The following is a 24,370-nucleotide window of genomic DNA, read 5'->3' as shown; positions in this document are numbered from 1 at the left end:
TGGTGGAGGGAGGAGGGCCGGGAGCACCAGAGCGGCCCCGCAGCCCTCGCGCCGGGACTGCGCCGGGACTGCCTGGTTATCCGGCTGGTTCCTCCTGGACCAACGGAACTCGCGAGCTCCGCGGGAGGAGGGCGAGGCCGAGCAGGAACAGGCTGCCACGCCGGCCAACCGCCGGGCGCGGCGAGAGCAAACCATCCCTCTGGCCAATCAGTGTGCGCAAGCGGAGCAGGGCGCCCTATCAGGGCCGGGGAGGGGCGGGACAAGTGGCCGAAGGGCTCCAGCGGCAGAGCGGCGGTGGACGCGGCGCCCGAGCGCAGAGCGCTCGCGGTGGGTGCCAGCGGCAGCCTGGGAGAGCCGGAGCAGGCGGGTTCGCGCAGCCGCCAGCCTCGATTCGGAGCGCAGCTCGGCCGGTCGGCGGCGGGAGAGGCGGCCCGGGGGCGGGGCGGACGCGCGTGCGGCCAATCGGCAGCGGGGGTGGGCCCGGGTGCTGCTAGCGCACTGACGGCCGGTGCACCGAGCCTCGAGCTGACGGCGGGTGCCTGACGGTCGCTGGGCGGCGAGCGGCGGCGATGGCGACCGCGATGGCAGCGACGGCGGCGGAGCGAGCGGTGTTGGTGAGGCGCGCGGCCAGGGCAGGGTGGAGCCGGGGGCGGTGGGCCCGGGAGGCTGACAGTCGGCCTGTGCCCGCAGGAGGAGGAGTTCCGCTGGCTGCTGCACGACGAGGTGCACGCCGTCCTCAGGCAGCTGCAAGACATCCTCAAGGTAAGGCGCCTGGCAGGCCGGCCCAGCAGCGGCTCTTTCCCGGGCCGATGCCCCTGCCTTCCGAGCGCCTCCTGTGGGCGCGATGCGCGGTGTGCAGACCAGCCCCTGCCTCGGGGGACTGGGAGTCCAGTCGGGGTACCAACACACGATTGTCCACTTAATCACAGGCAGCTGTGTGAGCGCAGTGCGTCGGGCGTGGAATGAGCTCCCGGGCGGGGAGTCGGGGTCAAGGAAGGCTTCCATTGAAGCTGTTATCTCAAGGTCTCCAGCATCATACTCAACATCTGGGGGGCTCCCTTTCGCAAAAAGATTGCAGTACCAGCCTCACAGGGCTATTGTGAAATAAGTCAACTCACAGAAATGTCCAGACATTGCCTGGTAGGGCAGAAATTGCGAGTTGTCATGACTACTAACATTTTCTGACTCTGTCCCCACACCCAAGCGTCTTTTTTTTCCCTTTTTTTTTTTTTAATTTACATCCAAGTTAGCATATAGTGCAACAATAATTTCAGGAGTAGATTCCTTAATGCCCCTTACCCATTTAGCCCATCCCCCCTCCCACAACCCCTCCAGTAACCCTCTGTTTATTCTACATATTTATGAGTCTCTTATGCTTTGTCCCCCTCCCTGTTTTTATATTAGTTTTGTTTCTCTTCCCTTATGTTCATCTGTTTTGTCTCTTAAAGTCCTCATATGAGTGAAGTCATATGATATTTGTCTTTCTCTGACTAATTTCACTTAGCATAATATCCTCCAAACCAAGCATCTTAACCAAGCCAGGAGGCCATCTCTCTGTTCTATATCCTGGAGTTGGGCTTGAGGCAAGTTTCTGGGGAATGTGGAAGGAACAGCTATCCATCCACTCTGGTAGGACCTGAAACCCAGGTGAGGGCGGAAAGGCCTGAGAAATGGGAAGGTGCCCTGGAGGCTTGGATAAGGTGCTCCGGTGAGACCAACCCACTTGACCCTCCCCTGGCCAACCTAGGAAATGGGGCTTCTGGAAAGACCGTTGAACTGGATTGGATGAACTTTACCCTAATCCCCTCTGCCCTTCCAGGAGGCCTCTCTCCGCTTCACTCTGCCCTGCTCTGGCACCGGCACGGAGGGTCCTGCCAAGCAGGAGAACTTCATCCTTGGCAGCTGTAGGTGAGCAGGGGCTGAGCAGAAATGAGGGTGATGAAGCTGCTTGTGAGGGGGACACCTGGGATCCCTCCAGGAGAGGCTGCATAGCCAAGGCCCAGCGGGCCATCCTGGGACAGCCAGGTGGTGGGAGAGGGCAGCCACAGGCACTGCTCTGACCCCCACGTGTTGCAGCACAGACCAGGTGAAAGGCGTGCTGACTCTGCAAGGGGACGCGCTGAGCCAGGCGGTGAGTCCCCCAGCCCCTCTCCCCTTTCTCTGTTGCTGGAGGATCCAGCGGGAAAGAGTATGGGAGCCTCCTGCTGGCTCTGCCACCAGTTGGCTGTGTGACCCTGGGCAGGATCCTTGACCTCTCTGGGCCTCAGTTTTCTCCCTTGTAAAATACTCCCCCCACCCCCCAGCAGCCTCCTCATGGAATTGGCATGTGGCTTCTGTGTGAGGTGCCGAAGGGAGATGTTTGCACACGGCCCAGCCCTGAGTCTGGGCCCAGTGAAGCGTGGGCAGCAGCGGGATTAAGCTGGCCCCAATTCAAAGTGAAATCGGCCAGCATCTGAGCTCCGTTGGTGCCAGGCACCAAGATGTGGGGGAAGGTGCCTCTCCTCCAGTAGTGGGTGGGTGCTCAGTCCATTGGCCTGTACCCGTGTTCCCTTTTGCCCACAGTCACAGCTACTCCTGGCTGAGGCCACCTTCCCCTTTCTGTTTTCCCTTTCATTTCTTTGTGGTTCCTCTTGGGCCCGAGTTCCTGTTTCCTGACCTCCCTGTTCACACTCCAAATGGCCACTGTGCTGGGAGACCTTCTGCCCTGTGGAATGACGGGGGCCCGAACCACCCCACACACCCCATTTCTGGCCCCCTGCTCAAGGGCTCAGGGTGGCCAAAAGCAGGAGGGTGTCATCCTTCTGCTTATCCACTCTTGCCCGTCAGGATGTGAACCTGAAGATACCCCGGAACAACCAGCTGCTGCACTTCGCCTTCCGAGAAGACAAGCAGTGGAAGCTGCAGCAGGTAGTTGGGCCCTTCCCCTACTGGGGCTCAGGCCACAGGGCAGGCCGGGGCAGGCCTGAGAGGCACTGAGGGCTCCAGGCTGGCCATGGGGATTTGAAGCCGGAGCAAGCCTGGAAGGGTGTTTCCTAGTAGCAGAGCTGGGGCAGGCAGTGCCTGGGGCTCCAGAGCCTAGCCTTGAAGGAGGTGGAAAACCTGTCTGTAGGCCCCTGGGCCCCAGCAGGAACCACTGGGGTCCTCTGGAGCCAGGAACTCCCCTTCCCAGAGCCTCCAGGGGGCTTCTGATGGCTCCTGGAGACAGAGTCCATGTTCCCTACAAGCTCCTGTGTGATTGGATTGATCCAAGCCCCTTCCCCTCTCACTGGACACCAGCTGGTCTCCACCTCAGGGCCTTTGCCCATGCTCGGCTCTCTGCTTTTCTTGTCACTTGGGTGATCCTCAAGAATCACTTCCCTGAGGCCTCCCTTGACCTCCATCCATCAAAAGAGGCTCCCCCTCCCCCATCCTGCAGAGTCACCCTCTTTCCTTGTGCAAGTCAGTCTTTTTATCTTAGGCCTTTACTCTGCGATCACCTGCCCTCCTTTAAAAGGTGAGCTATGTGACAGCAGGCCTGCCACAGTCTTGCCATGTGCCCAACACCCAGCCAGGACCTGGCATTCAGAGGACACGGAGCTGGCAGCTGGTGGGGAGAGGGCAGGCAGGCGGTTCCCACCCCACCCCTCCAAGGAGAATGGCCCCTCATCGTGATGACTGGGGCAGGAACTGCCCACCGAGAGATGAAGTTGGCATCTCTTCCTCTTGAGGCCCAGCCCGCTGACCTCTCGATGGGCACTGTTTTCAGATCCAGGATGCCAGGAACCATGTAAGCCAAGCCATTTACCTCCTTGCCAACCGGGATGAAAGCTACCAGTTCAGGACGGGAGCAGAGGTCCTCAAGGTGAGCTGCCAGAAGGGACAGGAGAACTAGGTTCCCTCCCCCTGGCCCTGACCAGGCCCCTGGAGAATTCTGCCCCCACATCCTCAGGCGCAGCTGATGGCCCACCCATCACCTCTCAACGCACCCGTGTCCATCCAGCTACAGTCAAATGATTCATATCCCAGGTTCCAGACTCAGATTGAGATTCTGATTCCAGGGCCTCCGCTGTAAGCTGTGCAACCTCAGGTTACTTTCTTAGTCATTCGATGCCTCAATAGCCTCACCTATAGAGGGGGGACTCACTGCAGTGACGACCAGTTGTGATGATGCAGGTAAAGTAGCCTCTAGCAAATGCTCAGGAAGTGCTCAGCTACTACTAGTAGATGCTAGTAGTCACATGACTAGTACTAGAGGAACTCTTATAATTAGCAAAGGGAATCCACATGGTTTGCAGGGACCAGCTGCGCTCATATGCCCCAAACTCATGCTTAAACTCTGTCCCTGATTTGCTATGTGTCTTCAGGTGATTCACTTTCCTTCTTTGGACCTCTGTGTCTTCATATGAAAACTTACAACTAATGGCCTAAGGTCCCTCCCAGAACTGTGACCACCCTGGGGACAGGGGGTGTAGTCCCCATGCCTCCACCCAGATTTGCCTTTCCTGGAAGCAAGGTCACCCCCATGCCCATGGCAATAGCTGGAAGCAGTGGAAGTTGGGGCTCTGAGGAGTCCAAGCAAGAGTTTTAGTCATGGCAAAGGAAAAGGATGAGTTCCAGATGGTTCCACTGTTCACTAGCCATGTGACCTTAGCACTTGGGACCTTCTCTTTCCTCAACTGTGAAAATGGGGCTGGTACCCCAGGCTAAGACCTGAACCTAGCCGTGCCATCACTGTCCCTGGCTCCTTGCACCCAAGCTGGATTCAGGCCCCTTCTTCTAAGCTCCTTCATTGCCTGTACCCCCATCCACAAAGCCCTCATGCCCCTGAGACTGACGCTCAGGATCTCCCATGTTCCATTCCCCACTGAACCAGCACCCAAGATCCCATGCAGTAGAACCTGCTGGATAGGTGGTCACCACTGCAGACGTCCTACCCCCACCCTCAGCTGGAACCCCAGTACCTGCACCTTAAACAAGCCCCACACAGCAGGGGTTCAGGCCTTGAGACCGTGAGCACCCAGGGCAGGAGCTGGGAGCTTCCATGACTTTGTCACGCTCTGATGTGGGAGGGGAGGGGCTGCCCTCGAAGCAGCTCTGACCAGCCCCCTGCCCACAGCTGATGGACGCTGTGATGCTGCAGCTGACCAGAGCCCGCAACCGGCTCACCACCCCGGCTACCCTTACTCTGCCTGAGATCGCTGCCAGTGGCCTCACGGTCAGTGCCTTAGTCCAGCCCCTGCTCCAGGAGAGGGAATCCCCACTGAGGAGCCCAGCTTGCCCCTGGGAGGGACACGGGTGTGAAGGGGCCCTGGAAACCCCGAACTGCTGTCTGAGTCCTCTGTCTATGCAGTTTTCTGGGACAAGGTCCTTGGCTTCCACCCTGCGTCCCCCAAATGCTCCTAGTCTGCATCAGTGCTTCTCAAGCCTGGTGCAGAAAGCCACCCAGGACACCTCGGAAAAGTCTAGAAGCCCCAGTGCCTGGGTTGGGGAATGGGGTTGCCCAGGTGGTTCTGGGAGGCCAGCGCCTGCGCGACCCTCGTCCGACCTGCTTGCCCGGTGCTCGTCCCCAGCGGATGTTCGCCCCTGCCCTGCCCTCTGACCTACTAGTCAATGTGTACATCAACCTCAACAAGCTCTGCCTCACCGTGTACCAGCTGCACGCCCTGCAGCCCAACTCCACCAAGGTGAGGGAACCCCACCCGCCCCCACGTGCCTGGCAGCCTCCAGGGCCTGACCAGCCTCCAGGGCCTGACCAGGTCTGGTCCCCTTCTTTCCTAGAACTTCCGCCCAGCTGGAGGCGCCGTGCTCCACAGCCCTGGGGCCATGTTGTAAGTATGCTGCCGGGGAGCACCCTGCCCTCCCCAACCCTTTGCACCTTGGGGCCTGGGGGGCCAGGCTGGTCAGCACCCCCCGCCCAGGGGAGACCCTCCCCTCTCCCCACAGCGAGTGGGGCTCCCAGCGTCTGGAGGTGAGCCATGTGCACAAGGTGGAGTGTGTGATCCCGTGGCTCAACGATGCCCTAGTCTTCTTCACGGTCTCCCTGCAGCTCTGCCAGCAGCTCAAGGATAAGGTGGGCCACGGGGGACTGTGGGGTCGGGGTGGGCCTCCCTCTCAGACACATTGGGCCAGCCAGGTGGCAGGCTGCTAAGCCTTTTCATTTTGGGGGGATCCTAAGGGCTCTGGTCATACCTCCAAAGCACCCCCAAATCTCCATCGTACCCTCCACACACACCCAGCAGATGGGCCACAACGTTGCCGAGCAACAGTACCCTCTCCCTAACAAATTGCCCTTGGATGACCTTGAAATCTCACCCGGGTCACAGGGTACAGCAAGGGAGGCTCCCTAGCACCAGCACTCACCATGTCCCCCCACCTCTCTCCCTCTCCAGATCTCCGTTTTCTCCAGCTACTGGAGCTACAGGCCTTTCTGAACAGAACCCCCAAGAGTCTGTCCACCTGGGAAATGGCCCTTGTCCCTCTCATCTATCCCCTCTTGGAGTGTTGGCCAGAGCCGGGCAGCATGGGCTATTTATTTTCGTCTTTACCCCATCCTGCCCATCATATTTGCACAGATGGAAATGAACACTGGAATCACTGAAAAGAAGGGACGAAGGCTTGCTTTTCATTTTGCGGAGGGGGGTGGTCAGGAAGGCGGAGCAGAGATGTGGCCCACATTCCAAACCCTCCCTCCCTGCAGGCAGAAACCTTTGGACTCTGGGTGGGGCCAACCCCAGGGCTCTCCTTCCGCCTCCTTTTTCTGCTTTCTGAGCTGCCCTTGGATGGTGAAGGGTAGCCACGCACACCCCCTCCATGGAGGGTGAGGAGTGGGTGGCGACCCTAAACTGTGAGTTAGGAGAGCAGACAGAAGCCACCCACCGTGAGCTGTGGTGTCCTAGAATGCGTTTGCTCAGCATCCCTGACAAGGCCTCTAGGAAATAAAGATCACCCGACTTTACCTGGAGCGTCTGTCTGTCTGAGTGAGGACCAGGCTGGGGATCCCTGATACTCAGGACCTGAGTGGGGTACCCAGTGACTGAGCCCTTGGCCTCCCCACACCACCTTTGAGGGGGTCCTCCGGGCTGCCAAGGGGCTGAGTGGGATGGGAACAAGGGTTCTGCCTGGGGGTCCCGGCCCCTGAGTTGGGCCCCAGCTTCCCCTCCCATGGGCAGTCGCTGGTGACTCAGGGTCTGGTGGCCGTCGTGTAGGCTGAAAGCTGTGAGGGAGCAGGTGGGCATCTGGATAAAGCAGTGAGTTCCCAACTGCCCACCCCTTGACGGGAGGCTCAGAACACACTCCAGACTCAGGTTCTGGACAAACAAGGCATTGTTCCTGTTGCCCAGCAGGACACATGGGCAGAGGGGCTGGGGGGCTCGGTGTGTTAAGGTTCCAGGGCCAAGTTATCCACACCCCTGCGGTGTTCCTACAAGAGAGGCACAGGAATCAGCTGGGCTTCACTCATGTGTCCTCTGCCTGCCCCCTGTCCACAGGAGGCCCAGCACCCTCGTCTCCCCAGTGCACTTCCAGGCTGCCCCTCGCACCTGCCCAGCCCAGGAGGCCAGTGGGGCTCACCTGATCGGGGCTCACCTTCTGGGATCTGGAGGTGCGGCGGCTGCAGCAGCTATAGCAGCAGCAGTGGATGCAAACAAGCAGCAGCAGCAGCAACACAGTGCCTGGAGTGGGGGCGGGGGAGGGGGGCAGTGACAGGTGTCCAGAGAGGGTCCTGGCCACGTCTGGGTCAGGAGGTGCGGGGGGGAGGGCAGGGCAAAGGCCAAGGCCACACTCACCAAGGAAGATGAGAAAGATGATGAAGGCAGCAGTATCCCACCTGGACTGGAACAGCTGACCGCTCCTCAGTTTCCCCAGCACTTCCTGGGCCGTGGTCTCCAGCTCCTTCTCCAGGTCTTCTGCCAAGGCCATCTCAGCTCCAGCCTTCTGGGTACCACCAGCCCCCAAGGGGCTGCCTCAGAACTCAGCCAGACCTCTCACAGCCCAGCCCCTGCCCTGCCCCTGCCCCTGCCCCTGCCCCCTCCCACACCAACACCCCCAAACCCCTGCCTGGTCCCCTCCCACCACCCCCCGCCCCGCGCCCCCAGCAACTCCGCGCCCAGACTCCTACCAGCCTCCAGGCTCCCCCAGTCAGCCAGTTGCCAGGTCCTGAGAACACAGGCTACTTCCTGCTTCCGGATCCGCAACCCAAGATAGCTGCTACCTGAGGCCTTGGCACCTTGGCAACCAGCCCCACCCTTCCTAGGGGCAGCTAGCCTCCAGGGGGGTGGAGCCTGTGCCCTAACAGGTGTGCTTACAGCTTCCCAACAGGAGCAGGTGCTGCGGGACCCAGGAAGGTCCCCACGGGCCTGTAAGCCTCTTCACTCGGGGATTTTTCACTGTTTTCTCAACAGGCCAGACAGGCAGCCTGGAACACAGTATGGCCTGGGCCTCTTTTGACTTGAGTGAAGAGAGACAGACAGGAGGGAGGGACAGGGAGGGAAAAGTGGTTTCCATTTCCCCTCCACTGGGCAGATGGCATGTGCCTGGCACCATACTAGGAGTCTTTGTGGTCCTTGTCTCCTCTGTTCTAATCCTCAGCGTGGTCGTTACAAAAAGATGATTATCCTCTCTCAAATGACCTCTTCCCCTGGAACTTGGGGCCTGGGGCCCCGACCCTGTCCAGAAAGGCAGCTCTCACTCTCCCTTCTTTCAGTGCAGACGTGTCCAGGCCCACCAAGGGCCAGACACTGCTCAGCACTTGAGGTTGGCCGTAAACCAAGTGGACACAATATCTTAATTCTTGTGGTGCTTGTGGTCTAGCAGGGGAGAACGTGTCAGCTGATGTCAGGCTCCGCACCTAACACCATCCATTCATTTCCTGATTTGTCCTCAGGGCAAGCCTCAACTGGCATCACTGTCCTTTCCACTCACAGATATGAAAGGTGTGGCCTTGAGAAGCTCAGCGACCAGCTCAAGTCGCACACCTAAGGTGCTCCTTCTCTGTCACTGCTGTGACATACGACCACGCACTTCATGGCTTCAAACCATACAAATTTATTGTCGTAGGGTTCTGGAGATCAGAATCTATAACAGGTCGGCAGGGCTGTGTTTCTTCTGAAGGCTTGAGGGGACAGTCCGTTCCTTGCCTTTTCTGGCTTTCTGGTGGCCACGCCCACTGGTCATGCCAGTCTCTGCCTCCATGATCATATATCCTCTGGCCCTGACCCGCCTGACCTCTCTGCTACAAAGACCCCTGTGATTACATTGGCCCACAGGATAATCCCACCCTCTGAATCCTTAGTCACATTCTGCAAAGTCCCTTTTGCTGAGTAAGTTACCATACTCTCTCAAGGGTCCGGGGATTAGGATGGAAACATCTCTGGGGGCCATGATTCTGTCAGCCATCCCCACAGTGAGCAGAGAAGCCAGAACTGGGGCCCAGGCATTTAGACCCCAGAGCCCTTCCCCACCACATTCTGGGGCTCCTGTCCTGGGTCCCCTTCTTCCACCCTACCACCCCTCCGTCCTATTCCAGATCTCAGATGGCTGTTGCAGGAGCAGGGGAGTTTTGAAACAACTAGAGTGTTACTGCAGAAGGAAAGGAGGAGGGTGCAGTTTGAGGTAGTTCCTCAAACACTCACGCATGGTGGGGGGGGTGGGGGCGGTGCCTGGATGGCTCAGTCGGTTGAGGATCTGACTCTTGATTTCAGCTCAGGTCACGATCTCACGGTTCTTGAGTTCGAGCCCCGCATCAGGCTCTGTGCTGACGGCGTGGGGCCTCCTTGGGATTTTCTGTCTCCCTCTCTCTCTGCCCCTCCCCCTATTGTGAGTTTGCTCTCTCTCTGTCTCTCTAAAAACTAAATAAATACTAAAAAAAAAAAAAGTTAAGGGGCATTAAGGAATCTACTTTCGAAATCTTTATTGCACTATATGCTAACTAGCTTGGATGTAAGTTAAAAAAGTAAAATTAAAAAAATTTTTTTTAATTTTTTTAAACATTTATTTGTTATTGAGAGACAGGCAGAGCATGAGCATGGGAGGGGAAGAGAGAGGGTGAGACACAGAATCCGAAGCAGGCTCCAGGCTCTGAGCTGTCAGCACAGAGCCGGACGCGGGGCTCAAACTCACGAACTGTGAGATCATGACCTGAGCTGAAGTCGGTCACCCAACCAACTGAGCCACCCAGGCACCCCAAAATTTAAAAATAAATAAATAAATAAATAAATAAAAATAAAAAAATTAAAAGTTACACATGGTGATTGCATATGGCCTAGCAATTCAGCTCCTAGGTATAGATAGACCCATGAAAATTGAAAACAAGTTCTCAAAGACTTGTACACAAGTGTTCACAGCAGCACCGATCACAAGAGCCAAAAGGTGGAAACCGCCCCAGCGCCTGTCAGCCGATGATGAATAGATGACCACCACCAGGTAATTTGTCCATACAGTGGGATGTCATCCAGCCTCACAAAAGGAAGCAGTGACACCCGCTACAACACGGATGAACCTCCAAAACGTGACGCTCAATGAAGGAGACCACACACAAAAGACCACATGGTGTGTAGGTCTGTTTCTGTGAAATGTCCAGAACAGGCAAATCCATAGAGACAGGAAGTAGTTAGTGGTGGCCAGGGGCTGGGAGAGGGGGGAAGAAGGGGAGTGACTGCTTAGTAGTGATGGGATTTCCTTTGGGGTGATGAACATGTCTTGGAACAGGATGAGGTGGTGTTTAGCCACATTGTAGGTGTACTAAATAGTGATCTGCCACTTACCTGTTCTCTTTAGAGTGGATAATGGTTAATTTTATGCAAATTAATTGTATGCAAATTTTGCCTAAATTATGTATCTATACACACACACACACACATATATATATATTTTTTTTTTTTTTTTTAAATAGGCTCTATGCCCAAAGTGGGGCTTGACTCACAACCCCAAGACCAAGAGTCACATGTTCTACTGACTGAGCCAGCCAGGTGCCCCTTTACCGCAATTTTATTACTTTGTTAAGAATTTTTTTAAGTTTATTTATTTATTTTGAGAGACAGAACGCAAGAAGGGGTGGGGCAGAGAGAGAGAGAGAGACAATCCCAATCAAGCTCTGCAGTCAGCAAGGAGCCCAACATGGGGCTCAAACTGACAAAACTGTGAGGTCATGACATGAACTGAAATCAAGAGTTGGACGCTTAACTAACTGAGCCACCCAGGAGCTCCTTTCTACCTCATTTAAAAAAAAAAAAGAGGATGGGGGTCCACAACTGTGGCCCCTGTCCCCCCACCACTTGGCCTGGCTGGGTGGGCAAGAGGCCCTCTGTCGCCTCTGCTCCCCACTGACCCTCAACCTTCCTGTCCAGACCCCTGGGTGCCTTGTTACTTGTTTTTCATTATGAAAGTAAGACCTTCTAGGGGTGCCTGGGTGTCTCAATCAGCTAAGCATCCAACTCTTGGTTTCAGTTCAGGTCATGATCTCACAGTTTATGAGTTTGAGCCCTGCATCAGGCTCCGCACTGACAGTGCAGAGCCTGCTTGAGATTCTGTCTCTCTCCCTCTCTGTCTCTACCCCTCTCCTGCTCATGCTCTCTAAATAAATAAGTAAACTTAAAATAATAATAATAATAATAATAATAATAAAGTAAGACTTTCTGATGGGGGGGTGGTTGCTCTTTATTAGGGAAAATCTGGGAAATTCCAACTTGTTAAAAGACAAAACCCAGAGCACCTGGGTGGCTCAGTTGGTTAAGCATCCAACACTTATTAAAATCTGAGAAATTACCACGTTACTAAAAGACAGAAACCACCTGTAGAGTTCTAAGACGGGAGCAGAGCAGTGATGGGGAGGCCATGTCAAGGCATATTTCAGGTGGGTCAGACCCCCCTCAGACTCAGATCCTGCTCCCAGCCCTTAACACCTACCCGTGTGTGGCCTTGGGGCACAATCCTTGACCTTCTCTGCCTCAGTTTCTTCTTCTGTAAAATGGATGTATAAATATCATTCCCCTTATTCTTGGGTTAGATTGAATGGAATGATCCATAAAACACTTCCTTAGCGCAAGGAGGTCTTCTAGAAACATGCACTGAATGGCTATATATTACTCACCCAACTTATGGGTGTGATTCCCTTCAGTCTTCTGTTCTTTGTATACATTTGGACTCATCTGCTGTCCTCACACTGCTCAGACCACTTCACCCTGGGCTTTTCCCAATCAACACAGCCAAGAGAGCCATGCAAGTGACCACTGCTTTCTGCAAGCACGGTCATGACGCTTGCGATCCTAGTGGCTACCCACTGAGGCTTGCTTTTCTTTTTTTTTTTTTTCCTCTCCCAGTTGCTCAGAATCCTACTGTCACTCACATGGGATGGTTTTCCTAGGAAGCAGAATCTCCCGCTCAAGTTCAGTCCACAGGCCACCAGTACTGTTTGGTCATCCACGTACAACATGCCCATTCGCTTTGATGAGGAGGCCAGCCTCCCATCAGCCTTGAGAGCTGTGGACTTGTAGCTTGAGAGATTTCTCTATTGGGAAAGGAACCATGTTCCAGGGCAGGCTTTGCCCAGCCCCACCCAAAGCTTCAAGCCTCAAAGATGAAGTTTAAGCTCTGTCATGAGATAGGTAGAAGGTAGGGAAGCACAAGGGCACAGGCAGAGAGGGACAGAAGGCTAGTTGGGGCTCAGGACAGTTGAGGTGAATGGACTGGGGCAGACTTGGTGAGTTTCAGCAAGCAAAGCAGGGTTGGCAAACCACTTCCTGCTTTTGTAAAGAGTTTTACCTACACACAGCCACCCCCTTCACCTGTGTGTGGCTGCTCTCACACTACAACAGCAGGCCTGAAGAGTAGGTGTAATAGAGATATTATGACCCACAAAGCTCAAAATAACTCTTTATCTGGCTTTCAGAGAAAATGCTCAGCATCATGAGACAGAGGACTCCTCATGTGCCAGGAAACAGGTGAGAAAGTAGTGAGTGAGATGGATCTGTATAAGAAACGTCATGTCAGGGACACATCGGGGAGGGGTGAGGACTGTGGCACACTGGAGAACTCATGGCCCAGCCAAAGAGGGCAGCTCATCAGCCATCAGAATTGCCAGAGCTTACAATCTCTAAGACACACTGGAAATCTAGATGTTCCCGTGAACAAGAAAAGCATTAGAGGGTAAGCACGTGGACGCAGATCCCAACCCGCCACTTCCTTACTAGGTGACTTTGCGCAACTGGTTCAGACTCTCTGTAACCTGGAGGGAGTAACAGCACTAGCTTGATAGCACTGGGTTGATTGTGAAACAAGCTGCCATCCTACAGCCCCAGAACAATGTTATGCACGGACTAAGTGTGGGGTAAATATTTCCTAAATCAATCTGGCCATTGAAAACACTGTGGCCCCAGCGGTGGACAGAGCAAAGAAAACATGGACGTTCTGCTTTCTGGCTGTGGGTCATGGGTTTGCTTTTGCTAGCAGAGTCATGAATTTGGAAGTCAGAAGGACTGATTGAAGCCCACTTAGCCCAGACCTTGGGCAGGGGAGCTGCCCAGAGGCCCTGGGTTCCTGTCTATAGCACTAGGCCAGGGTCATTGTAAGGATTTAGTGTAAGTGTTCCAAAAGGACCCTGGAAGAGCTTACCTGCCCCTTCCCTCAGCTCCCCACTGTAGAGGAGGCCCACCCCTTGCCCCTCCCCCTGAAGTCATGGGGAAGGGGATGGAGTTCAGATTCTTCAGTTAACTGTCACCTTGTCTCCTCCCCCCTCACCACACACACCAGCTAAGACAGGGAAGCTCCTTGAAGCTCCGTCAGAGACCCAAGGCCATCAGGTGCTACACAAAGCTGCTTCTCTCTGTTGCCATGGGTCCAGACCCTGGGCTTCGCCAGTCTGGCCTCATTCTTCTGGGGGGAGTGTCTGAGCAAGGATACTGCCTGGGCCAGGGGTGGGGGTAGGGAGGAAACTGGGGTGGGGGAGGAACAGATTACTGGGCTGGTGTATCTCTGGGAAGGGATTCAGCCTCCTCTGAGAGGCAGCTCCTCCCTGTACTTCTCTCCAAAGCCCTTAGGCCCTGGGGCCTTGGGGGATGGATAGATCAAGGGGTATAATGTGTGGGAGTGCCTGGTGGCAGAGCTCAGGAGCCAGGGTCCAGAAATAAGAACTCAAGAGGGTCCCCCTCCAGAGCCCCAGTAACGCCCTTCTCCCCACCCACCCAGATGACAGACATTACTGTGCCCTTGACCCCATGGACCCGCTGAGGCAGTCCCCCTCCCCCTGCTCATCAAGACCCTCCAGCCCCAAGACCCCACCCTGCGAGATGCATGGTTATGTGGGTATTGAGGACGTGCTGGACCAACTGAAGATCAAGGCCATGAAGATGGGGTTTGAGTTCAACATCATGGTGGTGGGTGAGTGAGGGGCAGGGGCTCACGGGAGGACAGACCAAAGGATGCAGACTTGTGGGTGTGGGCGCATTACTTCACCTCTCTGAGCCTCAGTCTCAACAGTGGGTCTGTTAATAGTCCCTCACCAGGTGTCATAGTTTAAAATCTGGAAATACTGAGGCGTTAAAAGACAAAAATCATCCATGAAGCCCCAGCCAAACCCAAAGAGAGCAATAAAAGGGGAGGCCATGGTAGAAAGTGGTGAACACCCAGACCCAGATCCTGATCCGGGCCCTTAACACCGGCCAACGTGTGACCTTGAGCACAGTCCCTGACCCCTCTCTGCCTCAGTTTCCTCACTGGGTTTAGCACTGTCCTGGCGTTCAGGAGGTTCTCTGGAATTGCATTTATATGGGTGCAAAATTGATTCTGTAGGTCAAAACTACACCTTTAACAAAATAAACTAGATAATAGCAGACTATAAAATGTCAGAGTGGGCAACACCAATTAAGGGCATTGTTCCAAGGCAGTGCTGTCCAATAGAAGTATAATGTGAGCCACATGATGTCATTTTAAAAATTCCCAGTAGCCACCTTTAAAAAAGGGAAGAGAAACTGGAGAAATTAATTTTAACCATTTATGTTACTTAACTCAGTATATACTATCTTGAATGACATGTAATCCACACCCAAAAAAAATTGTCCATGAGAACTTTTACATTCCTGGGGCATCTGGGTGGCACAGTCGGTTAAGTGTCTGACTCTTGATCTTGGCTCAGGTCACGGTCTTACAGTTTGTGAGTTCGAGTCCCAAATCGGGTTCTGCACTGAGGGCGCAGAGCCTGCTTAGGATTCTGTCTCTCCTTCTCTCTGCCCCTCCCCCACTTGTGTGTGCTCTCTTTCTCTCTCAAGGTAAATAAACTTTTTTTGAAAGTTTAAAAAAAGAACTTTTGCATTCTTTTTGGCACACACCAAGTCTGGAAAATCTGGGTTGTATTTTCCATTGATGGCATACCTCAATTCAGATTTTCCATATCAACCATGCAGGAGCCAAGTGGGACTCCCATATTGGACAGCACGACCCTTCGGACAATTTTTGTTAAATACAAAAATACGTGTGCACCCTGCATTGTGATGTAAGGTGTTCCCTTCTGCAGATGTGGTCCACCAAGTTTGAGAAGCTCCCACGGCAGGGAAAATGGACCATCTACAACCACAGACGGTTTGGGTCAATCTCACCAAGTAGTGTCAAGCCAAAGAAGCCAGACACGAGAGACCACATGCTGTGTACTTCCCTAAATCAAGGGTGGGCAGAGCTGCTCCCTGCTGATAGAAGCCCGGAGAGTGGCTGTCCCTGGAGTGTTGGGTTAATAGTTACTGAGATGGGCATTATTGGGCTTGTGGGGAACTATATGCTCCATCTCTGGATCTGGTTCTGTATACATGGGCCATTTAATTTGTAAGATGCATTGAACTGCCCATCAGGATGAATGGATAAACACAATGTGATCTCTCCATGCAATGGCACATTATTCAGCCATGAAAATGAATGAAGTATTGACACCTGGTAGGACTTGGATGAACCTTGAAAACATTACGCTTAGTGGAAGCAGCCAGACATGAAAGGACAAATATTGCGTGATTCCATTTCTTAAAAAAAATTTTTAATGCATATTCATTTTTGAGAGGGAGAGAGAGAGAGAGAGAGCATGAGCTGGGGAAGGGCAGAGAGAGAAAGAGACACAGAATCTGGAGCAGGCTCCAGGCTCTGTGCTGTCAGCACAGAACCCAACAAGGGGCTCGAACTCACACACCGCAAGATCATGACCTGGACCAAAGTCGGACACTTAACCAACTGAGCCACCCAGGTGCCCCATGCATGATTCCATTTCTTTGAAATGTCCAGAGTAGGCAAATCCACAGAGACACAAAAAATGGATTAACAGTTGCCAGAGGTGATGATGGAGGGAGAATGGGGAGGGGTTGCTAATGAGTGTGAGGTTTCTTTTGGGGCAATGAGCATGTTTCTTGACGGTTAAAAAAACAACGTTCAGCCAAGTACATTTGAAGATCTAATTGTGACAGGATTCATGAATCGGGCAGCACCTGGTCAGCAGGTAAGAAGTGAGCTCCAAGGAGTTGTGCAGAATGCAAGGTTTCTAGATAGAAAGGAGGATGTGAGCAAGGAAGTTATTAGCAAAAGGAAAGGATTATTCCAGGCAGGGTTGCTTTCCCTTAGAGGACAGGCAGAGGGTCTTAGGTGGATGACTTCATCTTCCTTTGGGGGACAGTGAGGGCCCATGTGACATGACTCACTGGTGCTGACCAGAAAATCCCTGACGGACCAGTTTAGGCTACGTTTCCGGGGGAGTTTGGAACTGCAGTTAAGTTAGATATTAGGCACCCATTTGGAGACTTGGCCTAAGTTCCGCCATTTGCGGCCTGTGGATTTCTTTCTAATAGGAGCTACACAGAATTGGTGGGCGCACAACACTGTGAATGTACTAAATGCCACTGAATTGTTCACTTTAAATGGCTAATGGTTAATTTTTTTATTGTATGAATTTTGCCTCAATAAAAATGGGTGGGATAAAGATTGAGGGGGACACTGACGATAGCACCCGCTTTTCAGTATTTATGTTGTGCTTAGAAAAGAGTTCACTTTCTAAAACTGTTTGACAGCCTGAGAAGCACTGCCTAAAATGTCCACCTCTGTTGCTGTCGTCTGGTTACCCCCAGGGCAGAGCGGGCTGGGCAAGTCCACAATGGTGAGCACCCTTTTCAAGTCCAAGGTGTGGAAGTGCACCCTGCCGGGCCTGGGGATGCCCATACCCCAGACGCTGCAGCTGAAGTCAGTGACCCATGGTGAGTGGTCCCCCACCCCCACCCCACCCACCCCATCCCCACCCCACCCAGGCCAATCTCTCCCTACTCCACTCTCCACGCACAGTCATCGAGGAGAAAGGTGTGAAGCTCAAGCTGACAGTGACTGACACGCCTGGCTTTGGAGACCAGATCAACAATGACAAATGGTGGGTCCTTGACAGTGGGGGCCGAACCCTGGTTGCCCCCCTGCCCCTGCCCCTCCAGCCCCTGGGAAACATCCCAGCCCTGAAACACCTGACTGTGGCATCTTGGAGCCTCAGTTTATTCATCTGTATAATGGGTGCATGCAACCAGCCCTCCCAAGATTGAAGGGAGTCAAGTACATAAAGGTCAGGGCTTCCTGCCTGGCACACAGTAGGTATTCAGTCAAGGTTATGATATAGCAGAAGTTAGAAGCCCACACTACAGAGTCAGGACCACAGAGTTAGACCACTTTCCAGTTATGTAACCTGGGACTGGTCATGGAAGTTCTCTGAGCCTCAGTTTCCTTCTTTGTAACTTGAGGGTGATGACACCCACCTTGCAGAGTTGTTCTAGGCTCTCAGTGACAAAACCCACGACAGTAGTTGGTCACACACACACACACACGCGCGCACGCACACACAATCAGGACTGGATGCATAATTTGTGGGACCCAGTGACATGAAAATGTGGGACCCATTGTTCAAAAAGTATTACGAATTGTAAAACCTTGACCACAGGACATTGAATGAACTGCAAGCCCTTCAAAGCACGGAGCTCTGTGGAAATGGTCTGTTTGTGCTTGTATGAAGCCAGCCCTGCATACAATGCTTCACTGAGCACTTGCTTTGTGCCAGCCCTGTTCTAGACATGGGGATACAGCAATGAACAAAACAGATGAACATCTCTGGCTACGTGAAATTTACATTGTCGTGGGAAGGGGGGCTGAGCAATGAACACAACAAATCAGTTATGCATAAGGTGGGCCTAAACTCTATCATTCAAGGAGGACATTTCTGAGAAGGGAAAGCATAGGGAGCTGTAGAGGGATTGCAACTTTAAGCAGAGTGATCATGAAAGACCTCCCGGATAAGGTGACACTTGGGCGGATTTCCAGGATATAAGAAAATGAACATTGTGGACATGCAGGGGAAGAGTGTTCAAAGTGGATAGTGGCATGTGCCAAGGCCCTGCGGTGGGCAGAATAGTATGTTCATGGAAAGCTGGTGTGGCTGGAGGTGTGTGCCTGGTAGGGAGAAACGAGGAGGGGAGGGCAGGCAGAAGCAACAGTGATATGCTGTAGGGCCTGGTAGGGCAGTGTAAGGACTTAGGCTTTTCTGTGGCCACTGTGGGCAGGCTGGGCAGAAAAGGGATGTACTCTGACTCCTGTTTTTAAAAGGATCTTTAAAAAAAAAAAAAAAAAAAAAGGTGGAGGAGTCCTTTTGGCTGCTTGGTTGACAATAGCCTGGCAGGGGAAGGGACCCAGGGAGAGGACTCAGGAGATCCTTGCAGCAATGGGGTGAGTGCCCATGGTGGTTGGAACCTGGCTGTGGCGATTCTTCTCTTTTAAGACCACACCCCAGCAAAGTTGGTGCTCTTATTCTCTCCATTTTATGAACAAGGAAGCCAAGGCCTCAGCTTGAGAACGGCAGGGGTCTCTCCGATAATTCAGGGGAGCGGGGGGAGGGTGATCAGGTAACCACAGGTCTCAGCTCGTACGGGAACGGAGGTCCTGTGTCCTGGGCCAACTGGGGCAATTGGTCTTCTGAAGGGGAGACCACGCAGAGGACCTGGGGAGACGGGGTGGGGCTCCCAGGGGCGGCTCTGACGTCGGGTCCGTCTGCCACCCCAGCTGGGACCCCATCCTAGGCTACATCAATGAACAGTACGAGCGGTACCTGCAGGAGGAGATCCTCATCACCCGCCAGCGCCACATCCCCGACACGCGGGTGCACTGCTGTGTGTACTTCGTGCCGCCTACTGGGCACTGGTAAACGGCTGAGCCAGCTGGGGGAGGGACCCTGGCCTGGGGCAGAGAGGAGGAGGAGGAGTCCCTGGCCTGGGCTGCAGGCCGGCACCCCCTCACTCATCCACTGCCACTGCCTCCACTGTTGCTGCCCTGCCTGAGCAGCCTGCGGCCTCTGGACATTGAGTTACTACAGCGGTTGTGCCGGACCGTGAACGTGGTGCCTGTGATTGCCCGGGCCGACAGCCTGACCCTTGAGGAGCGAGAGGCCTTCAGGCGCAGGGTGATCTGGGCACCCGGGGTGATGGGGCTGGTGGGGGCACGGAGGAGGCCAAGTGCACAGGATGAGATGAGGTCACCTGCGTCCCCAGATCCAGCACAACCTGAGGACTCACTGCATCGAGGTGTACCCACAGAAATGCTTTGACGAGGATATCAATGACAGGATCCTCAACAGCAAGATTCGGGTAGGAGGCCACGGGGTGGGGGTGGGGGGCAGGCTGGTGTGACCACGGCTGGGCGATTTGCTTTCCACCTGCTCTTTCTGTCTAAAGATTCATCTCCCTCTACAGCTTGGGGAAAGTTCACATACTTCTGGCAGGTATGAATCTCCATACATACGTAAACTCAAACATCAACAACCTACAGAAATGGGAGGGAAAAAAGGCTTGCAAATGGTTTATCTGATATGGGACTTGTATCCTGAACATAATAAAGAACGCTTACAAATTTAGAAATGGGCAAAGGTTTTGAACGACATTCCCTGAAAGAATTTGGACAAGAGGCCAATGAGCCCACGAAAAGATGTTGGTCCGACATCACCAGTCATCAGGGAAACGCAAAGCAAAACCGCGAGGTACTGCTTCATACCCACTAGGGTGGCTGTTTGCAAAATGACAGACAATCCCAAGTGTTGGTGAGGATGTGGAGAAGTTGAACGTGCAGGCGGACGCTGCTGACGGGAATGTCAAACGGTGCTCCCACTTTGGAAAATAGTCTAGCAGTTCCTCAAAAGGTTAAACGCTGAGTTACCATGGTACCCAGCAGCAAGCCCACTCCCAAGAGAAATGAAAACCTATGTTCACATAAAAACGTGTACACAGATGTTCATGGCAGAAATATGTGTAATAGCCAAGGAGTGGAAATAAGCCAAATGTCTATTCACTTATGAATGAGTAAATAAATACACGTGGTCTGTCTACACAATGGAGTGTCCTCCAGGTATAAAAACGGATGGATGTAGCACTGACACCTGCTGCAACACGGATGAACCTTGAAAACATGAAGCGCCTGGGTGGCTCAGTCGGTTGAGCGTCCGACTTTGGCTCAGGTCATGATCTTAAGTTTGTGAGTTCGAGCCCTGCATTGGGCTCTGTGCTGACGGCTCAGAGCCTGGAGCCTGCTCTGAATTCTGTGTCTTCCCCTGTCTCTGTTCCTCCCTACTCACGCTCTGTCTCTCTCTCTCCTTCCCCCTCCCTCTCTCTCAAAAATAAACAAACAAAAAAAAAGACAAAAGAAAAGAAAACATGAAGCTCAGTGAGAAGACAAACACAAGAGGACAAATATTACATGATTCCATTATATGAAACGTCGGAATAGGTAAATCGTATAGAGACAGAAAGTAGATTAGTTGTTGCCAGGAGCTGGGGGTCAGGAGCAGTGGAGAGTGACTGCTGATGGGTGTGGGGTGTCATTCTGGGGCAGCGAAAATGCCCTGGAGTTAGACTGTGGTGATGGCTGCACAGTCTTGTGAGCTGCACCTTTCAAAGGGTGAATTTTATGGTACGTGAATTACATCTCAGTAAAGCTGTTTCAAAAGAGAAGGAAAGAGGGAAATAGCTAACCTCTTCTTTTTCTCCTAATCAACTGAATTCCACCTCCAAGCCTCTACCTTGTCGTCCTGGTGGTTTGTCCAATGTCAGTCTGTCTGGATCCTGCAAAGGACTCAGGTGAGGGCTGAGATTCATCATGCATTGACCCCAGGCCTTGAATCACTCCCTCAGGGACCGTGTTAACCTGCACAGCGGTGCTGTTGCCTGGATTAGAAGCAAACAACTCTGCCTTCACAGACATGGCCCGCATGTGATTTCAGCCCCACACAGATTCATGGCCAGTTCCCTTTGTGCAGTAAACAAACCACATCCGGACATGGCCCTGTTTCCCATCTCAGACCCAATGTCTCCACCATTCCCTCTTTCCCCTCCCCACTGGCACAATAAACAGGATCTCCTGTGAAACGTTCAAGGAGCCTTGACCTTGACCAGTTTCTTTCTGTCCTGAGGCCTGAGAAGGCAGCAGCGTGGCCGCAACTGAAACAGACCTGAACATACTGACTCAACATCTCAGTAAATCGTCCAGACATCTAACATTTATTGAGGGTTTGCTCCAGGCTGGTGCAGGATAAGCGCAGAACAGATAATTATGATTGCCACCATCAATTACTATTCCTCATCACAAATTAACTCCTAGAAATAAAAGCAAACCCCTAAATAGCAGTTTGGAGTTCAGGAATTTGAGTCTCCACTTCCGGCCATGAGCAAGTGAACCACCAGAATTTTCAGCAGGGCTCAGCAAGCTTTTTAGTGAAGGGCCACATGATGGTAAGTATGTTAGGCCTTGTGGGCCAACTGGTCTCAGTGCAATTACTCAACTCTGCTGTTGCAGCACGAAAGCAACCTAGACGTGAGTAAATGAATGCATGGGGCTGTATGCCAACGGACTTTATATGGGAAAACAGGCAGGAGCCTGATTTGGCCCATGTACCATAGGTTGCCAACCCCTGGGTTGCAAAGTCATGTCATTTAACCCTGTTGATAACCGATGAAGGTGATTGCAGGTCATCTCTTACCCAGGTAAGAGATGGGACATCCCCAAGATTATATCATTAATGTGTCTCTGAGTAACCTTCCCAAACATTCACAAAGCCCTGTGTATGTACTCTACTGACTCCCATTTTACAGATGAGAACACTGAGGCATTGATCAGACTTTTTTTTTGAAAGATTTTATTTTTAAGTAATCTCTACACCCAACGTGGGGCTCGAACCCACAACCCTGAGATCAAGAGACGCAGGCTCCAGCAACTGAGCTGGCCAGGTGCCCTGTGTCTTTTGACTTCAGATCTCTGTGCTCCTTCTACCACTGTCTCCCACAAAGGACATTGTGCCTCCCCCACCCCACCTCCGTGATTTCTCTACCCATCTCCTAGGCAGGGCCAACCCTTTGTCTCCTCTCCTCCCGCAGGACCGGATCCCCTTTGCTGTGGTCGGGTCCGACCAAGAGTACCTGGTGAACGGGAGGTGTGTCCTGGGCCGGAAGACCAAGTGGGGCATCATTGAAGGTCAGTGCAGGGACTCTGCAGAGAGCGCAGGTGAGGGTGGGCTGAAAATCCAGGCGCATCCTGCTGCCTCCGGCACCCTCAACACTCATCACAGGGCCCAGAGTGGGCAAGCCCACAACCAGGAAGCAGACAGACCTGGAAATCAAGTCCCTCCTTGCAGCGGGGAGGACTCAGGCAAGTTACCTGACTCTCTGGGCCTCAGTTTCCTCACAGTACAATGGGCATCAACCTCATGCATGGCCATTTGCGTCTGTGCAACCAACAAACTGCGCATCTGTACATGGAAGGTGGTTGGACAGGGCAGGCCACTGCTTTGCATGATGCCCACCACCCAGAAGACACCTTATGCATTTGCCAGAATTTGTTGTGGGCCTTCTATGTGCCAGGCATACTCTATGCGCTTCCTCAGGGGATACACTGAAAGCAGGACAGACAAGGCTCCTGTCCCCAGAGAGCTGATGAGACAATGACAGGTGGGAGAAGGCAGGGCAGGAGGAGAGGCTACCTGAGGGGGTGGAGGGAGGCCTCTCGCTGAGGGGGGCTGGTGGTGGTGGGGGATGGGAAGTGAAGGAGGAACAACCAGGGCCTGCGCCCCCCATTTATCAACATAATCACTAAAATATAATATATATGGTATCATACACATAATGTACTGTAGTAATTATTAAGTGGACAATAATTGATTAGTGGATTCATTGGCTCAAGTATTGGTAGCAGCCTTCTGTACCAGGTGCGGGGGGCACAGCAATGAATAAATGGGACGTGAGAAAAGACAGTGAGAAATGTGGGCGGAAAGATTGCGGTGGATATCAGGGGTACACAGCATACAGTGGGTGCTTACTCGGTGCTCATCGAGGGCAAGGCAGGGGGACAGGGCCAGCGGTCCGTGTCGTGTCTTGCAGTGGAGAACATGGCGCACTGTGAGTTTCTTCTGCTGAGAGACCTGCTCATCCGGTGAGGGTGCAGGGACCCCGGGGGGGCGGGGGACGCTGTGGCCAGCCTGGGCTCAACTGCCTCCCATCTCCCAGCTCCCACCTCCAAGACCTGAAGGACATCACCCACAACGTCCACTACGAGAACTATCGAGTTTGCAGACTCAACGAGAGCCACGTGCTGCCTCGTGGGCCCTGCTGGGTGAACCTGGCCCCGACCCCACCAGGGCCCCCTGTCGCCCCCGGGCCCTCCAAGGTGTGCAGGCAGGCACGGGAGGACTCTGACGACGACGAAGATGACTACTGAGCACGGGGCGGGGGCGGGGGCGGGGCACCCGGCAGCCCCCAACTCGGGACTGTGTACGAGAGGGTGTATTAAAGGCAGACGTTGCTTTTAATGAAAAGCTGTGCTTTGAAAACAAAAGGCGTTTTGTAAATGAGTTCTTTGAGCTATCCTCAAAATAAAAGCACGGTTCTTTTAAAAATAACCGTGTGAGGGGCGCCTGGGTGACTCAGTCGGTTAAGTGGCCGACTTCGGCCGGGGTCATGATCTCGCGGTCTGTGAGTTTGAGTCCCGCGTCAGGCTCTGTGCTGACAGCTCGGAGCCTGAAGCCTGTTTCGGATTCTGTCTCCCTCTCTCTGCCCCTCACCTGCTCATGCTCTGTCTCTCCCTGTCTCAAAAATAAACAAAACGTTAAAAAAAAATAAAAAATAAAATAAAATAACCATGTGAGACCCAAGGCCCTCGGGGATCCTGAGGACCCGGGAGCTCGTGCCTTGGACAACCGGCCCCTCCTGCCCCATTCCAAATGAGGCTCTGCTGTCACTGCCGACCCTCCTTCCTGGCACAGGGTCAGGCCCTGTGTCGTAAACACTTACCAATTCCCCGTCTTCAGCTCTCGTCCCCAAGCTCTGTGCTCCCCGCTCCTGTCTGCCTCTCCGCCCCGCCCTGGCCAACCAGC

The 24,370-nt window shown here is 53.4% G+C and overlaps 3 protein-coding genes across 6 annotated transcripts; 2 read left to right on the top strand and 1 right to left on the bottom strand.

Annotated features, from left to right (window-relative positions):
• Nucleotides 1–302: 302 nt before the first annotated feature.
• On the top strand, nucleotides 303–6,934 carry ROGDI (rogdi atypical leucine zipper). The gene is made up of 11 exons (XM_049637471.1): nucleotides 303–614; nucleotides 691–762; nucleotides 1,820–1,908; nucleotides 2,077–2,131; nucleotides 2,827–2,907; nucleotides 3,746–3,841; nucleotides 5,096–5,194; nucleotides 5,550–5,663; nucleotides 5,758–5,807; nucleotides 5,923–6,049; nucleotides 6,369–6,934. The coding sequence occupies exons 1-11, from the start codon at nucleotides 570–572 to the stop codon at nucleotides 6,408–6,410; spliced, it is 870 nt and encodes a 289-aa protein (XP_049493428.1). The 5' UTR covers nucleotides 303–569; the 3' UTR covers nucleotides 6,411–6,934.
• Nucleotides 6,935–7,025: 91 nt separating this feature from the next.
• On the bottom strand, nucleotides 7,026–8,182 carry SMIM22 (small integral membrane protein 22). 2 transcript variants are annotated; one of them, XM_049637472.1, is made up of 4 exons: nucleotides 8,096–8,182; nucleotides 7,764–7,911; nucleotides 7,549–7,649; nucleotides 7,026–7,399 (listed from the first exon to the last, which is right to left on the bottom strand). In XM_049637472.1, the coding sequence occupies exons 2-4, from the start codon at nucleotides 7,894–7,896 to the stop codon at nucleotides 7,358–7,360; spliced, it is 276 nt and encodes a 91-aa protein (XP_049493429.1). In that variant the 5' UTR covers nucleotides 7,897–7,911; nucleotides 8,096–8,182; the 3' UTR covers nucleotides 7,026–7,357. The 2 variants fall into 2 exon arrangements, with proteins under 2 accessions (XP_049493429.1, XP_049493431.1); XM_049637474.1 differs by having other exon boundaries at nucleotides 7,564–7,649.
• A 5,466-nt stretch (nucleotides 8,183–13,648) lies between these two features.
• Nucleotides 13,649–23,809, top strand: SEPTIN12 (septin 12). 3 transcript variants are annotated; one of them, XM_049637460.1, is made up of 11 exons: nucleotides 13,658–13,772; nucleotides 14,158–14,349; nucleotides 17,064–17,189; nucleotides 17,275–17,356; nucleotides 19,024–19,161; nucleotides 19,303–19,420; nucleotides 19,509–19,604; nucleotides 22,380–22,476; nucleotides 22,571–22,650; nucleotides 23,379–23,430; nucleotides 23,505–23,594. In XM_049637460.1, exons 2-10 carry the CDS (start codon nucleotides 14,187–14,189, stop codon nucleotides 23,412–23,414), a joined length of 936 nt encoding a protein of 311 aa, XP_049493417.1. In that variant the 5' UTR covers nucleotides 13,658–13,772; nucleotides 14,158–14,186; the 3' UTR covers nucleotides 23,415–23,430; nucleotides 23,505–23,594. The 3 variants fall into 3 exon arrangements, with proteins under 3 accessions (XP_049493419.1, XP_049493417.1, XP_049493416.1); XM_049637459.1 differs by lacking the exon at nucleotides 22,571–22,650 and having other exon boundaries at nucleotides 13,664–13,772; nucleotides 23,505–23,809; XM_049637462.1 differs by lacking the exons at nucleotides 22,380–22,476; nucleotides 22,571–22,650; nucleotides 23,379–23,430; nucleotides 23,505–23,594 and adding an exon at nucleotides 19,710–20,342 and having other exon boundaries at nucleotides 13,649–13,772.
• Nucleotides 23,810–24,370: the final 561 nt, after the last annotated feature.

This window comes from Panthera uncia, chromosome E1 (genome assembly GCF_023721935.1).
Source record: "Panthera uncia isolate 11264 chromosome E1, Puncia_PCG_1.0, whole genome shotgun sequence".
NCBI classification, from domain to species: Eukaryota; Metazoa; Chordata; class Mammalia; order Carnivora; family Felidae; genus Panthera; species Panthera uncia.
Note: the sequence above shows the minus strand (reverse complement) of the source record. Positions and strands in the feature narration are given on the sequence as shown.

What these genes read in the sequence shown, in the direction of transcription:
- ROGDI (XM_049637471.1), top strand. Translation starts at nt 570, where the DNA reads ATGGCGACCGCGATGGCAGCGACGGCGGCGGAGCGAGCGGTGTTG. An exon ending in TTCATCCTTGGCAGCTGTAG is followed by an intron (nt 1,909 to 2,076) that starts GTGAGCAGGGGC and finishes CACGTGTTGCAG; the next exon opens with CACAGACCAGGTGAAAGGCG. An exon ending in TGCAGCCCAACTCCACCAAG is followed by an intron (nt 5,664 to 5,757) that starts GTGAGGGAACCC and finishes CTTCTTTCCTAG; the next exon opens with AACTTCCGCCCAGCTGGAGG.
- SMIM22 (XM_049637472.1), bottom strand. Translation starts at nt 7,896, where the DNA reads ATGGCCTTGGCAGAAGACCTGGAGAAGGAGCTGGAGACCACGGCCCAG. An exon ending in CATCTTTCTCATCTTCCTTG is followed by an intron (nt 7,650 to 7,763) that starts GTGAGTGTGGCC and finishes CCCCCACTCCAG; the next exon opens with GCACTGTGTTGCTGCTGCTG. An exon ending in AGAAGGTGAGCCCCGATCAG is followed by an intron (nt 7,400 to 7,548) that starts GTGAGCCCCACT and finishes CCTCTCTTGTAG; the next exon opens with GAACACCGCAGGGGTGTGGA.
- SEPTIN12 (XM_049637459.1), top strand. Translation starts at nt 14,187, where the DNA reads ATGGACCCGCTGAGGCAGTCCCCCTCCCCCTGCTCATCAAGACCCTCC. An exon ending in GTTCAACATCATGGTGGTGG is followed by an intron (nt 14,350 to 17,063) that starts GTGAGTGAGGGG and finishes GGTTACCCCCAG; the next exon opens with GGCAGAGCGGGCTGGGCAAG. An exon ending in TCCTCAACAGCAAGATTCGG is followed by an intron (nt 19,605 to 22,379) that starts GTAGGAGGCCAC and finishes CTCCTCCCGCAG; the next exon opens with GACCGGATCCCCTTTGCTGT.